This window comes from Schistocerca cancellata, chromosome 4, assembly GCF_023864275.1.
Source record: "Schistocerca cancellata isolate TAMUIC-IGC-003103 chromosome 4, iqSchCanc2.1, whole genome shotgun sequence".
NCBI lineage: Eukaryota > Metazoa > Arthropoda > Insecta > Orthoptera > Acrididae > Schistocerca > Schistocerca cancellata.
In genome coordinates, this window is record NC_064629.1 from 441,170,977 (window position 1) to 441,187,101 (window position 16,125).

Here is a 16,125-nt window from a genome sequence, read left to right on the forward strand (position 1 = left end):
TATACAACTGCTCACTTGACGAAAGGTCTGTTCCTAAAGACTGGAAAGTAGCACAGGTCACAAGAAAGGAAATAGGAGTAACCCATTAAATTACAGACCCATGTCACTGACCTCAATTTGCAGTAGGATTTTGGAGCATATACTGCATTCGAACATTATGAATCACCTTGAAGAAAATGACTTATTGATACATAACCAACATGGATTCAGAAAATATCATTCTTGTGCAACACAGCTAGCTCTTTATTCCCTTGAAGTAATGAGTGCTGTCGACAAGGGATCTCAGATCGATTCCATATTCCTAGATTTCCAGAAGGATTTTGATACCGTTCCTCACAAGCGACTATTAATCAAATTGCATGCATATGGAGTATCGTCTCAGTTGTGTGACTGGATTCGTGATTTCCTCTCAGAGAGGTCACAGTTCGTAGTTTTATTTATTTCGAGTCAAAAACATTACAACAATATTTACAATATATACAATATAACAAATCAGGTCAAATCATAAAAGAACAAACTAAACGGTATTAGCCCAAAATTGTGCAACGGCAGCAGCATTGTCTGAAACATCAACAAGCTCTTGTGTGGAACATGATACAGGACATCTAGGACAGTTAATTAAATGTTTGGTTGTCTGTTCTTCTCCGCAGTCACACAAGGTGGAAGATTCCTTCATGAAGCCCCATTTAAACAGTTCGTAGTGATAGACAGTAAATCATCTAGTAAAACAGAAGTGATATCTGGCGATCCACAAGGTAGTGTCATAGGCCCTCTGCAGTTCCTGATTTATATGAATGATCTAGGTGATAATCTGAGCAGCCCCCTTAGACTGTTTGCAGATGACATTGTAATTTACCATCTAAAAAATCATCAGACGATCAATTCCAATTACAAAATGATCTAGAGAGCATTCCCATATGGTGTGAAAAGTGGCAATTGGCACTAAACAAAGAAAAGTGTGAGGTCATCCACACAGGTACTAAAAGAAATCCGATAAATTTTGGGTATATGATAAATCTCATAAATCTAAGGGCTGTCAATTTTATTGCTGCAGTATTATTCTGCAGTAGCGGGATACAGGAACATCATTTGTTAGAGCATCAGTTCTTACCAGTTAAAACCTAAAAGAAATTAACTGAAAGCTAAAACAATGAAAAATTCGTGAGGTTTTCCCGGTTTTCTCCTGGATGAAAATTTCCCAGGTTTTTCCCAGATCTCCCGGTTGTCCCAGATCATATACACCCTGTCAGTTCTCTTTGTGTGAATGGCAATGCAAAAGTAAAGAATTAGTGTAATTATGCCATGTCTGGGATTCTCTTTGCTGTTCCTAAAGATCATTGTCCTCATGCACACCTGTTACATGTCTGCTGTAACCAGAACAGGACAACTAACAAATAGTAGTTATATTGTAAGACATGTGGTTTCATACATAGCGCCATCAAAGAGCTGACCACAGTGCACCTCCACCTCATCTTGAGACCTTTCAGTTTGCAACATTGACAGTAGTTTTATAACATTTTGACAGTTTTGGGTTTGTTGAGCAAGAGTGTGAGCTTGATTTAAGTGATTGTAACATTATGGACTCTAAACACAAGTCTGAAGCAATGAAGAGAAAAGGGAAAAAAAGGGAGAAAGAGGAGAAAGGGGGGAAAAAAGGTAAGACAAATTTGTTTATCCTTGGATTTTTTTCTACCTCAATTCACAATGATAAAGAAAATGACAAAAACCAGTTGATGTTCAAGCAGCTGCAGAAATGGAAAATAGTAAAAGTAAAGCAGAATAATTACCGTTTATTAATTTTTTAGTTAATATGATTTGGCAGCCACCATTGTGGTCAAACAGTATAACTTGTTTACCTTTTCTTAAGGCATAGTAATGTGTTATGTATGGAACAGAGGGGTAAGGTTTACTGCACCATGGGGAGTGGAATGTTGTGCAGAAGATCTTACACAGTACTGACAACACTTTCAGCTCATGCTACATTTTAACCACTTGCTGTGAAGGAAATGGTATATGGAGTGAACAAGGTTTTGTGAATGCACGTAACAGTAATCTTATGTTCATATGTCACACTTATTTGTAACAATGAATATGAAACAAAATGATATTAATGCCAGCACAAGGTCAATAAATAAGCAATTCACTGTGTAGTGGCTACTGCAGCACCGCATAGTGTTACATAATACTGATTGGCAACAATGGTGAAATTGCTACACTTATTACATCTAAACTGAAGCAAAGTGCAGGACAAAAGTGTAAGATACAACATGAACCATGGACCTTGCCATTGGTGGGGAGGCTTGCATGCCTCAGCAATACAGATAGCCGTGCCATAGGTGCAACCACAACGGAGGGGTATCAGTTGAGAGGCCAGACAAACGTGTGGTTCCTGAAGAGGGGCAGCAGCCTTTTCAGTAGTTGCAGGGGCAACAGTCTGGATGATTGACTGATCTGGCCTTGTAACACTAACCAAAATGGCCTTGCTGTGCTGGTACTGCAAATGGCTGAAAGCAAGTGGAAACTACAGCCGTAATTTTTCCTGAGGGCATGCAGCTTTATTGTATGGTTAAATGATGATGGCGTCCTCTTGGGTAAAATATTCCAGAGGAAAAATAGTCCCCCATTTGGATCTCTGGGCGGGGACTACTCAGGAGGACATTGTTATCAGGAATGTCAGATCCCTTAATCGGACAGGTAGGTTAGAAAATTTAAAAAGGGAAATGGATAGGTTAAAGTTAGATATAGTGGGAATTAGTGAAGTTTGGTGGCAGCAGTAACAAAACTTCTGGTCAGGTTAATACAGGGTTATAAATACAAAATCAAATAGTGGTAATGCAGGAGTAGGTTAAATAATGAATAGGAAAATAGGAATGTGGGTAAGCTACAACAAACAGCATAGTGAACGCATTATTGTGGCCAAGATAGATACGAAGCCCACGCCTACCACAGTAGTACAAGTTTATATGCCAACTAGCCCTGCATATGATGAAGAGATTGATGAAATGTAGGATGAGATAAAAGAAATTATTCAGATAGTGAGGGGAGGCGAAAATTTAATAGTCATGGGTGACTGGAATAAGATAGTAGGAATAGGGAGAGAAGGAAACGTAGTAGGTGAATATGGGTTGGGGGGAAGAAATGAAAGAGGAAGCCGCCTGGTAGAATTTTGCACAGAGCATAACTTCATCATAGCTAACACTTGGTTCAAGAATCATGAAAGATGGTTGTATACATGAAAGAAGCCTGGAGATGCTAGAAGGCATCAGATAGATTACATAATGGTAAGATAGAGATTCAGGAACCAGGTTTTTAATTGTAAGACATTTCCCGGGGCAGATGTGGACTCTGACCACAATCTATTGGTTATGAACTGTAGATTAAAACTGAAGAAACTGCAAAAAGTTGGGAATTTGAGGAGATGAGACCTGGATAAACTGAAAGATCCAGAGGTTGTAGAGAGCTTCAGGGGGAGCATAAGGGAATGATTGACAAGAATGGGAGAAAGAAATACACTAGAAGGAGAATGGGTAGCTTTGAGAGACAAAATAGTGAAGGTAGCAGAGGATCAAGTAGGTAAAAAGATGAGAGCTAATAGAAATCCTTGGGTAACAGAAGAGATATTAAATTTAATTTATGAAAGGAGAAAATATAAAAATGCAGTAAATGAAGCAGGCAAAAAGGAATACAAACGTCTCAAAAATGAGATCAACAGGAAGTGCAAAATGGCTAAGCAGGGATGGCTAGAGGACAAATGTAAGGATGTAGAGGCGTATATCACTAGGGGTAAGATAGATACTGCCTACAGGAAAATTATAGAGACCTTTGTAGAAAAGAGAACCATTTGTATGAATGTCAAGAGTTGAGATGGAAACCCAGTTCTAAGCAAAGAAGGGAAAGCAGAAAGGTGGAAGGAGAATATAGAGGGTCTATACATGGGCAATGTTCTTGAGGACAAAATTATACAAAAAGGAACAGAATGTAGATGAAGATGAAATAGGAGATATGATACTGCATGAAGAGTTTGACAGAGCACTGAAAGACCTAAGTCGAAACAAGGTCCCGGGAGTAGACAACATTCCATTGTTGTTGTTGTTGTTGTTGATGATGATGTTGTGGTCTTCATTCCTGAGACTAGTTTGACGCAGCTCTCCATGCTACTTTATTCTGTGCAAGATTCTTCATCTCCCAGTACCTACTGCAACCTACATCCTTCTGAATCTGCTTAGTGTATTCATCTCTTGGTCTCCCTCTATGATTTTTACCCTCCACGCTGTCCTCCAATATTAAATTGGTGATCCCTTGATGCCTCAGAACATGTCCTACCAAATGGTCCCTTCTTGTAGTCAAGTTGTGCCACAAACACCTCTTCTCCCAATTCTATTCAGTACCTCCTCATTAGTTATGTGATCTACCCATCTAATCTTCAGCATTCTTCTGTAGCACCACATTTCAAAAGCTTCTATTCTCTTCTTGTCCAAACTATTTATCGTCCATGTTTCACTTCCATACAAGGCTACACTCCATACGAATACTTTCAGAAACAACTTCCTGACACTTAAATCTATACTCGATGCTAACAAATTTCTCTTCTTCAGAAATGCTTTTACTTGCCATTGCCAGTCTACATTTTACATCCTCTCTACTTCAACCATCATCAGTTATTTTGGTCCCCAAATAGCAAAACTCCTTTACTACTTTAAGCATCTCATTTCCTAATCTAATTCCCACAGCATCACCTGACTTAATTCGACTACATTCCATTATCTTCATTTTGCTTTTGTTGATGTTCATCTTATATCCTCCTTTCAAGACACTGTCCATTCCATTCAATGGGTCTTCCAAGTCCTTTGCTGACTCTGACAGAATTACAATGTCATCAGCGAACCTCAAAGTTTTTATTTCTTCTCCATGGATTTTAATACCTAATTTGAATTTTTCTTTTGTTTCCTTGTTCAACATAAACATCATTTCCACCCTTTTTATTGCTCATGAAAACCACACATTGCATGTTGTACCACCGTACAGCGAGACATTTCAGAGGTCGTGGTCCAGATTTCTGTACACACCAGTACCTCTAATACCCAGTAGCATGTCCTTTTGCCTTGATGCATGCCTGCATTCATCGTGGCATGCTATCCACTAGTTCATCAAGGTATTGTCGGTCTAGATTGTTCCACTCCTCAACAGCAATTCAGCGTAGATCCCTAAGAGGGATCTTTAGGCGGGTTTAATGACATCTCTGAACAGTCAAGTGGACTGTGTCTGTGACACAATATCCACAGTCAATGTCTATCTTCAGGAGTTCTGGGAACTGGGGTGATGCAAAACTTTTTTTGATGTGTGTATACATATTTGTCCAACACATTCAATGCACAAATTTCTCAATTTTGTTGAGAACCCAGTTAATGTGCTAAGATTTATGCAATGTGGATTGGTGCAAGGAGAAAAAAGTGGGAAGGTGTGATTAATTCTACAGGCACTGGCAAGACAGTAATAGTCCTAGCCTTTTGCTAAATTGACGAGAAGATAAGCCATGTGACTCCCAGCACAGGCCAGTGAATTTTAAGTAGAACAATCTTCATCATTATTTTCATCAGTGGTTGAATTATAATAATGACAAACACTTTCAAATCCAGCATATGGCTAACAAGTAAAAGTAAAGGTCTTAAAGAGCAGAAGGTTACATTCCTTAAAGCCAAAACAGGAACTTGGAAATCCAAGACAGACCACATCTCAGGCTCAAAGATAGACAAACACAATTGGGAAAAGTGGACCCATAAGAGTATGGAAGTAGGAAATGGAGGTAAATAAGTGGTGAACTGACACAAAATTTCATTACGGATGTCACAGCAACAACAAATTCTGGGGCAAATGGACGGATACAGCAGGAGAATGAAACTACTGAAGGAAAGTAGCAGTGATTCAGTGATTCAATTTCAGGTAATGCAGTTATAGGAAAGGACATTTTATGTAATGTTTCTGAGGGAGAAGTAGGAAAGTAAAAGGTAAAGTTCATTCAAGTGGGCAGTTCTATGGCTGAACTGGAGGCAGAAGCAAATCCAAACTCCACAGAAGACAGGTGTGCTAAGAATTCCAATAACGCGAGACGCAGTAGCAATAATAACACATATTGTCTTTTTTGTTTTAGAGGTCTCTCTTCCACAGTCACAGCTTTACAAGTAATACGAGAGTTATTTCATTTTTTTGGACTGTAACAAAGTCTTGTTTGGAACACACACCTTTCTTTTATTTAAAGCATCTGCAGTGGTCAATTTTTGGCTCTTACATTATTTATGTGTGGTCCTCTATATATAGGCCTTGAGTTTCTAACACACCGCACTACACTGAGTGCCTAAGTTTACATAAATGCATAGAAATAATGTAGGATCCAAAAAACCTGACCCCTGGAGATGCTCTAAATAAAAGTGAAATGTGACTGATTGAAATAAAACTTTATTACAATTGCAAAAGATAGAGTAACTTAAATATTATTTGAAATTATAATTATTTGGGAGAAGATATTAAGGTGAATATTACTGAAGGAGGCAGCATAACAATGGGCATGTTAGCTGGAGATTGTGAAGTTGTTAATGTGTCTGTGTTTGAAATAGACAGCATATTGTTTGGTGTATCAGCTGTGGAAGCACAGTGTGTGAGAAGTTAATGTTGAATCTGCACTGATTAATATGGCTGATGCATGTAAGGAGAGAATCAGTGCATTTGCTTCTGTAGGGGGAGGTGAGCTGATGACTTCTGAAAGAACCAAGGATGGCAAAAGATTAATTTAACATTGCAGATTGAAAACCCTGTATGCTAGTAAACAATGCTTTAACATCATGTTGGTTAGTGATAAATGACTTCAATTTAGCAAGGGAGACTGAACAATGAAGAAATGAAACTAGGGCTAAAGAGACATCCAATGGGAAAGTTTAAGTGGTACAGTAATAAAGAAGCTATAGGTCACAGATAAAATGTGTACGAATGAACCACAAAAGATACTGAAAATTATTTACTGGAGGTAAGATATTGAGAGGGAGGTAAATGAAAACATATGGACAATTATAGAAGTTTATGTAAGCAGTGACAAAGCATAAGCTATCCTACACTAGGCACTTACAGTTCAGTGATGCAAAATTGTTTTGTGTAAAAGGTCAAGCATTAGAATGATATAAAAATGTTTTAGGAATAAATATTAGGACTGCAAAGGGTGGGCTTATAAAGTCCATAAGGAACTAAATACTACAAGAATTCAAATGTTAGATTTCTCATTCAGCTTTAATTGTTTTATTATTAGTTGTCTTGTCAGTGACATAATTTTAGGCACACAATTCCTTAAGGGCTACCAGACAGAACTGAACTGTGAGGAAAGACACCTCTAATTTGGGCAGGCACAGAATCATTGCAATGTGTTTCTCAAAGACACTTTGCTATTTAGTTGAATTTGGGGCCATTAGGTTTGATCATGTAACTTTTAGCACTCACATGGATGACCTCACACTTTTCATTATTTTGGGTCATTTGCCATTTTTTTAAAAACAGATATCTTTTCTTGATCATTTTGCAATTTGTTTTGATCTTGTGATGATTTTACTAAACAATAAACAACAGCATCATCTGCAAAAAGCCTAAGATGGCTGCTCAGATTGTCTCCTAAATGATCTATATAGATTAGGAACAGCAGAGGTCTATAGCATTGACTTGCGGAATGCCAGAAATCACTTCTGTTTTGCTGGATGACCTTCCATCAATTACTATAAATTGTGACCTCTCTGACAGGAAATCACGAATCCAGCCACATAACTGAGATGATATTGCGTAAGCATGCAATTTGATTACAAGCTGCTTATGAGGTACAGTGTCAAAAGTCTTCTGGAAGCCTAGAAATATGGAATCAATTTCAAATCTCTTGTCAATACCACTCAACACTTAGTGTGAGTAAAAAGAGCACGATGTTTTCTAAATATGTGTTGACTGTGTGTTAATAGACCATTTTCTTTCAGGTAATTCATAATGTTCTAACGCAATATATGTTCCAAAATTCTGCTGCATATCAATTTTAATGATACTGGCATGCAATTTAGTGTATGGCTCTAATGCCTTTCTTGAATATTGGTGCAACTTTTCAATCTTTGGGTACAGATATTCCATTGAGCGAGTGGTTATAGATGATTGTTAAGTGTGGAGCTATTGAATCAGCATACTCTGAAAGGAACCTAAATGATATACTGTCTGGACCAAAAGACTTGTTTTTATTAAGTGAGTTAAGCTACTTCACTACTCCAAGGATATCTACTTCTAAGTTACCCACGTTAGCAGCTGTTGTTGATTTAAATTCTGGAATATTGATTTTGTCTTCATTGCTGAAGGGATTTTGGAAGGATTTGTTTAGTAATTCTGTTTTAGCAGTACTGGCATCGATAGTATTTCCATTGCGATCGCACAGGGAAGACATTGACTGTGTCTTGCTCTAGCACATTTCACAAACAACCAGAATCTCTTTCGATTTTCTGTCAGGTTTTAAGATGAAGTGTCATTGTGGAAGCTATTATAAGCACATCACATTGAAGTCTGGACTAGATTTCAAGCTTCTGTAAAAGATCAGCAATCTTGGGAATTTCCCATTCGTTTAAATTTGGCATGTTTTTTCGTTGTTTTTGAAACAGTGTTCTGAGCCATTTTGTTTAGAAACAGTCAGCTCCATCATTTGTTAATGTACTTGATATAAATTTAAAAAATAAATAATAAAAAAATAAAATAAATAATAAAAAATTGCTGACAATACTATTTCTTTGAATTCAATCCACATCTGGTCTAACCTTACATTATTAATTTGGGTGGAGTTGAGATTGTCTCTCAGGAAGGTGCAAAGTGAATTTGAATTTGCTTTTTTGAATAGGTATATTTTTCATATATTTTTCAAGGCTTTGGGAGTTATGGTATTCAGTCTATGACAACCCTGCATTCAATAATCCCTGTATCCATTTTGATTCTTGTTAATAACTCAGGATTATTTGTTGCTAAGAGGTCAAGTGTGTTTTCACAACCATTTACTATTCGAGTGGGCTCATGATCTAATTGCTTGAAATAATTTTCATCGAATGGGTTTAGCACAATTTTGGATAACTTTTATGCATACATCCATATTTAAACACATATTTTTGCAACATATCAAGGGTAAATTGAAGTCATCATCACTATAATTGTATGAGTTGGGTATGTGTTTGAAATTAGACTCAAGTTTTCTTTGAACCTTTCAGCAATTGTATCATTTGAGTTGGGAGGTCAATAAAAGGATTCAATTATTATTTTATTCCAGTTGCCAAGAATGACCTCTACCCATACTAGCTCACGGGAATTATCTAATTCAATTTCACTACAAGATAAACTACTTCTAACAGCAATAAACACACCAACCACCAACTATATTTAGCCTATCATTTCTGAACACCATTGGGTCCTTCACAAAAATTTTAGCTGAGCTTATTTCCAGATTTCAGCACTTGCAGCTCTGTTATATTCCCAACACAGCTACGACAATTTACAACTGTTATACTTATAGTTCCTAGATCAATCTTCTTCCTGTGTTTAACCTGCACCCTTTGAGACTAAAGCCCTTTTTGTGTTTCCTTGAGACCCTGTAACCTAAAAAATCATCCAGTCCCTAACACAGCCCCTGCTACCTGTGTAGCCATTTCCCACATGTAATGGATTCCTGACATATTTAGCGGAACCCGAAACCCCACCACTCTATGGTGCAAGTCAAGGAATCTGCAGCCTACACAGTCGCAGAATCATATGAGCCTCTGATTAGACCCTCTACTCAGTTCTGTAGCAGAGGTCCACAATCGGTCCATCAACTATGCTGCAAATGGTGAGCTCTGCCTTCATCTCACAAGCAAGGCTGCAGCCTTTACCACTTCTGATGGTTGCTAAAAACTAGAGAGAGTCTCTTCTGATACAAAGTGAAATACATTATTGGTACTGACATGAGCCACCACCTGCAGCTGGCTGCATCCTGGGCTCTTCATGGCATCCGGAAGGACCTGTTTCATGTCTGGAATGACTCCACTCAGTATGCACACAAAGTGCTGATTGGTTTCCTACCCCACCTTGGCAGCTGTGTCCCTAAGGAGCCCAATAACATGCCTAACAATGGAGTTCCAAACTAACAATAATCCCACCCTTTGTGAGTGCCTGGATACTGCAGGCTGAGAAGCTTCCCCTGCAACAGGACAAGTGACTGCATATGGCAAACTCCCACTCAACCATGTGTGAGGGATCAACCTCAATGCAGCAGCAGGGACTGGCCACCAGTGCAGACCAATTGGTGGACTCATGAGTCATGCGGGATATCCATTGTATCCCCATGGCTAGCCTACAACAGTGATGTCCATTCACTGCAGGTTCAAGCTGTGTAACTGAAGCCAAAACAGCCTGGAGCTGAGAGTAAAGTATCATCAATTCGGCTCATCTGCACACAGCAGTTACAGTCCCTATCCATACTAAAGACCATGGAAAACTGCTCTACACAAACAAAGGACTATCAACATGAACTACCAACCTCTACTGTGGACACTGAGGAAAACACAAGAAATGTCTCTAACAAATTAGTTTAACATGCATAGATTCGAAACTAAACTACCAAAGCACGCAAGTGAGATTAAATAATTCATTCCTTGCTTATAATAGGTCACAAAATCAGTTTACTTTCCGACACAAATGAAAATGCGGAAACTGTGTCCATCAAATAGTAAAGTAACATACAGAAATTCAAAAATTAAACTATGAAAGTACAGATGAAACTATATAATTCACTTCTGGTCAGGAACTCATAAAATGTCACAAAATCTGTTACTTCCCTGTGGCTGCTTGTGTTTTGGCCAGCTGCTGCTGCTTGACGTGTGTGACCTGATAACTGGGGTTAGTTCATATTGCATTTAGAAAGGTAGGGGCACTGTGAGCTGAGGTTCCTGTAAGGCGGAGCCTACTGCTTGGCAGACAGTTGCCAAGAACTGAAAACACACTATGTGACTATCACAGTCTGCATGGTGTGTCAGATAAGGTACAGGTAGTTCAGAATATTCATCTCAGAGAACCAGGGCTGACAGAGCAGTTAGGCCTTACAATTTCCTGTCCACTGTGTGAAAACTGAGTGACTGGAATGATTTCTGACTAACATGCAAAGTCATAATGGAAGGCTTTGGGTCAAGTTACGAAAAGAACATCTGCTGACATTTCAGAAATCAAATTTCATATCTCTGACTAAACTTACAGAAGTTCTATATACAACAATATGATTGCTGCTTGTTGATAGTTGTACTATTAAAATTAAGAACATTTTGGGTCTTTGCATAAACCAATGCTTACTCAAAATACATATATATAAAAATTAATAGCTGCAGTTACAATCATGTAGTCATACAAAAGCTGAAGGTATCAGTTATCATCACTGATCACCTTGGGGACAGTCAGGATTACAATATATGCTAGTTAAATCTGACTTTACATGTGTGTCAGATCTCTAGTTCTTCTACACATACATGCCCCATATGAATGTAGCCCCAAGGCCCCCCCCCCTTTCCAAATGTATCACATGGGTAGATTTAAAATATATTTAGTGGTCACTTGAGTAATTATTTGTTTCAGTCATAAATAAAGAAGTGCCCATAAGCTATGCTCTAGAGTACCATTAAAAGGAGCTCAGAGATACCCAATATAAGCAGGCAATGTATATTTATATTGAAAGAGCTAATGATGTTTCTGTGGTTTTAAATGACAAGCACATACGTGTGACGCATGTATTTTTATTGATTGTTAATGAACCAGTAAACAGAGAACAGTGTGAGGTCAGGAAATAACCAGTGATCAGAGGTGCTTCTCTCAACATGTTAACTACATGCTTAATGTGCTGTAAATATGAACGGTGGGCTATTTTCATGGTAGTCTGCTGTTACAATGGATCTCAGAATGGATGGCGAGTGACAATTTGTTTACAGTCTGTTGCAGTGTATCACTTGATAAGGTAGGATACACGCTTTTTAAAAAGTCCAGATGATATTCATAGTTTTTGGGGAGTGAGTATGCTGCACCATTTTCATACTTTAACGGTCTACAAGTGATAGACTCTGGTCATCAGCTCAGGAAACTTGCTGTTGTTTGGTAATACAATTTGGCCATGAGCTAAAACATGCAGAGTAAAAGACACTGAGCAGGTGTTGGGATTGAGAAATATTAATTCTACTTTTAGTGATTAGACTCTGGTATTGTGTAGAGGCTTTAACATTTCATGGATTGACTGTAAGATAATGCTATGAAACACTGACTGTATGGTAGTGTACTAACTTTTGGGCTGAGGCTCTTTGGGATTTCGCTTTTATGAGCCACTTAAATGAGCCATAGTTAGGGGATTCTTCCAGCATTTATTCACTTAAATGGATGGATTACTGTACTTGTAATATTTCATATATTTAGATAGTACTGAATGTGTATCCCGTATTGCCTGTAAGGACATAATTCATAAATTTTTTTTCTATATGTTAGAATAAATACATGCTTTTCAATTATCCATACAGTTTTGCTACCAATTATCCTACTGGATCATAGTGACTATGTTATTTAATTTGCAAAATGTGTCATACAAAAGACTCATTCAACCATATGATCATGTGTAAAACCTGTTGTTCTCTTAAGTAGGACAGCTGTAGGACAAATATTTAAGTACATCGAACACAATCTCTAAGATTATGTAAACAGGTCATGGCAATTCAGTGTTGTACATTTGGCCTACCCGCCTCAACTAACTGCTCTCATTTGCAAAAGGCATCCACAGAAGCAAATTACAAAGGGGAAGCTTACAACAAGACAAAGACTATCATGATACAGAATCATCATCCCAGGATGCAACATCTTTAACTCATCAGACAAACTTGTATCAAGAAGACTGGAAAGTTAACTATATGCCTATTGCTGCTACTGACATATTCTGAAAGTTTATTTCCCATTGCTATGTACCTAATACACAATATTTGAGTTTCATAATGCATACCACACAATATAATTTTGTTATTATGAGAAAGCACAAATTGTTATTTTTATATTAAGTATAGTTAAATATACCTCCTGAATGCGAAACACAAATTTTCCACACTTTCAGCTGAGCTCTTCCACCAGCCGTAACCAGCAGGAACAAATCAGACTCTTCAGACTTTCTTAGGCAACATACATCCAGAGTTCTCACACTGGATATGTGTGTGTCAAGAACTGCTGCTACTGTAGGTGCCATGCCAGCTTGAAGAAAAATAAGATAAACTGTATTGTTTTCACTACCGCATGCCACAAGGCGGTATGGAATTTTGACTGTATTTTCACAAATAAGCTTCTGGCAATTAATGTCCTTGAGATGAAAACCTTTCTGTTAATAAATGCAATAAAAACAAATTAATTAAATAATATTTTAAACAAAAAAAACAAAAATAAAATGATTTTTCCGTTCTAACTCTAGAACACAAAACCCTCTGTGCAGAATTTTAACATAGAGAAAAGAATCAAATGAATCTGTACTATACTGATTATTTTTTTATTAACTAACATGGCAATCAAATTCAGAAACAACAGACTCCTGCTCTCACTTGTATGAAAGCAAATGATTACAATTTCTTTTAGTTATTAACTGGCATCATCATTTATATTGTGCAACTGATTATCCACTCTCCAGTCACTATTCTAAACAAGTGAGTATTTGATACAACAGCATTTTCATTGTGGGTTAGCAGTAATATCACTCATTTCTCAACAATACATGCAAATAACTAACAAGAATACAGTCACGTAATATCCTTGACAACCACTGATATTTTGACAGGCTGACATTCTGTCATTTTCAAGCCATAAATGAAATTAGAGATCACCATGTATGGCCATTTAAATGCTCAGTGGGAGGAGCTGTGTGAACAATGAAATGAAAAGAGGTGGAAATTTTTGCATGAATTCTGTGTGGAATCCTGCTCTCTCTTTCGTCTAACAATAGAGGGACCTAGTTTGTGCTTCTGCTCATCTGTCGTTGCTTAATACATTGATGGGCATTAAAACTGCAACAACATGAATGTGACAAGCAGTAAGCATCAAACTGAAATGAAGTGTACTACATGCCTAAATATGCAAGAGGTTAAAATTTCAACATAGCCACACAAATTAGGTCAGAGTGATAGCATCTACATCCTATATATAAAGAAAGATTACACAGAATTTGAATGCATAACAAGGAGAAATGTCTACTAGAACACATCAGAAGCAAACAGCACATGGATCATAGCCTATCAAGATTGCAATTTATAGTTTCATGGTAGCCTGCTAGCACTGATTGAGATTTCTGATCACTGTGCAAATACATAACGGAGGGTTCAGACGGATCTTACTCAGCACCATGCAAGATTTCAAAGGCCCCTGTAACTAGCATACAACAGGAGAGATATACTGTTTGCTCAACTGTGCACTTCTCTTGACATGGTGATAAAGAGAGAGGAGTGCCAACAATGGTGCACCCAGTGACAACATGAGTGGCACCGCATCATCTTTTGAGAAGGATCCTGCTTCAGCATGCAATATCATGACAGACATATCTGTGTGTGAAAAATCCAAGGAGAATGGATGTTCCCACATTACATTTGTCATCATCACATGGCCCAGCATGCAACAAGATGATCAGAGTCTGCATGTTGCCCATGCTGACCTGACCTGACCTACCTTCACAAAGAGAATGTTCAATTGTTGCCACGACCGACACATTCTCCAAATATCTCAACAATTGAAAAAATCTGGTCATAGGTTGCCATGACTACTTGCCAGCCACTATGATTACTGAAGTTGAAGCTGCATGGAATGAAATACACATACCCGTCATCTAACAAGGAACACTTTGACTGCAAGGTCACAAGTTCATTCTTCAGTAAGGCTCATTTGGAAGTGTTTTGTTAGCAATTACGACAGAAAAAATATTAGCTGCTAATGACTCATCGTGTGTGTGTAGAGGGCAACAGAAAATGAGTGTCCGGGAGGTGCCAAGATTAACCTTTTGTGCGATGTATGTATCACACATTACAAAATGGACATAACCAACATTCAAGAGATGTTCAAAACAACTATTAAGTTGCACCATGAACACCAAATGAAAAATAGTGCACTACAGTGATCACAAATGTTCACACCATCGAGATCAATGGTGAACTAATTGGGAATTACAAACTGTGCAGGACACTCAGCTAGGTATCCACTCTTAAGGATATTGTAGTACCGAATACTGTTGGTGTAATGGGGTGATGAGAACTGATGGAATGTGATGGCATGAAACTGAACATGAAACAGTCTGTTGTGGAGCTTATCATGAAACTAGCTATCCTTTAAGGCATAGCTGCAGATAGTAGGATAATACGTTTTATAGGCACAGAAAAAGAATCCAGACACTGAAGTTATCCAGGTGGTATGAATTGCAGTGTCACACTCTTTTTAGGAGGGACAGATTGTTATAAAGGAGTATGATCTTTATACACAGACCAGTAATCACGCAAAAGTAAGTTATTTTGACCAGCTATTGGCCAAAAGCAGTGTTTGTACCATAGTTGTAGTTCTCGTACACCCATTTCGGGGAAAAATTTAGTGTACATTTGCAACGATAGGCAAATGGGAATTGGAAGTAGTGTATTTGTTGCAGAAGACAAGAAACTTAAATCTACCATGATAGAAATTGAAGTGGCATGAGAGATTGTTTGGGCAAGACTCAGTATCTGGGGTGGGCATAAAATAATAACTGCACCCTACTATTGCATACCAGACTCATCCCCTGATGTAACTGAAATCTTTAGGGAAACCCTACGTTCACTTGCACATAAGTTCCCCAATCCTACTGTAATCATTGTGGTGACTTTAATCATCCAAAAATTAATTGGGAAAATTACTCTTTTGCTTGTGCTGGGTGTGATTAGACATCCTCTGAAACATTACCAAATGCTTTCTCTGAAAACTATCTAGAACAGAAATTTAAGACTCCCACTCTTGATAGAAATATATTGGATCTAATGGCAACAGACAGACCTGACCTCTTTGAGGATGACCATATAGAAAGTGGTATTA

General features: G+C 37.9%; 1 protein-coding gene across 2 annotated transcripts in view; it reads right to left on the bottom strand.

The window, feature by feature from the left end:
• LOC126183594 (WD repeat-containing protein 6) overlaps positions 1-16,125 on the bottom strand; it is a 284,304-nt gene that overhangs the window by 66,120 nt on the left and 202,059 nt on the right. For both annotated transcript variants that reach the window (XM_049925694.1, XM_049925693.1), the window contains exon 12: positions 13,117-13,411. In XM_049925694.1, the coding sequence (XP_049781651.1) occupies positions 13,117-13,411 (295 nt within the window). The remainder of the gene's footprint in view (positions 1-13,116; positions 13,412-16,125) is intronic.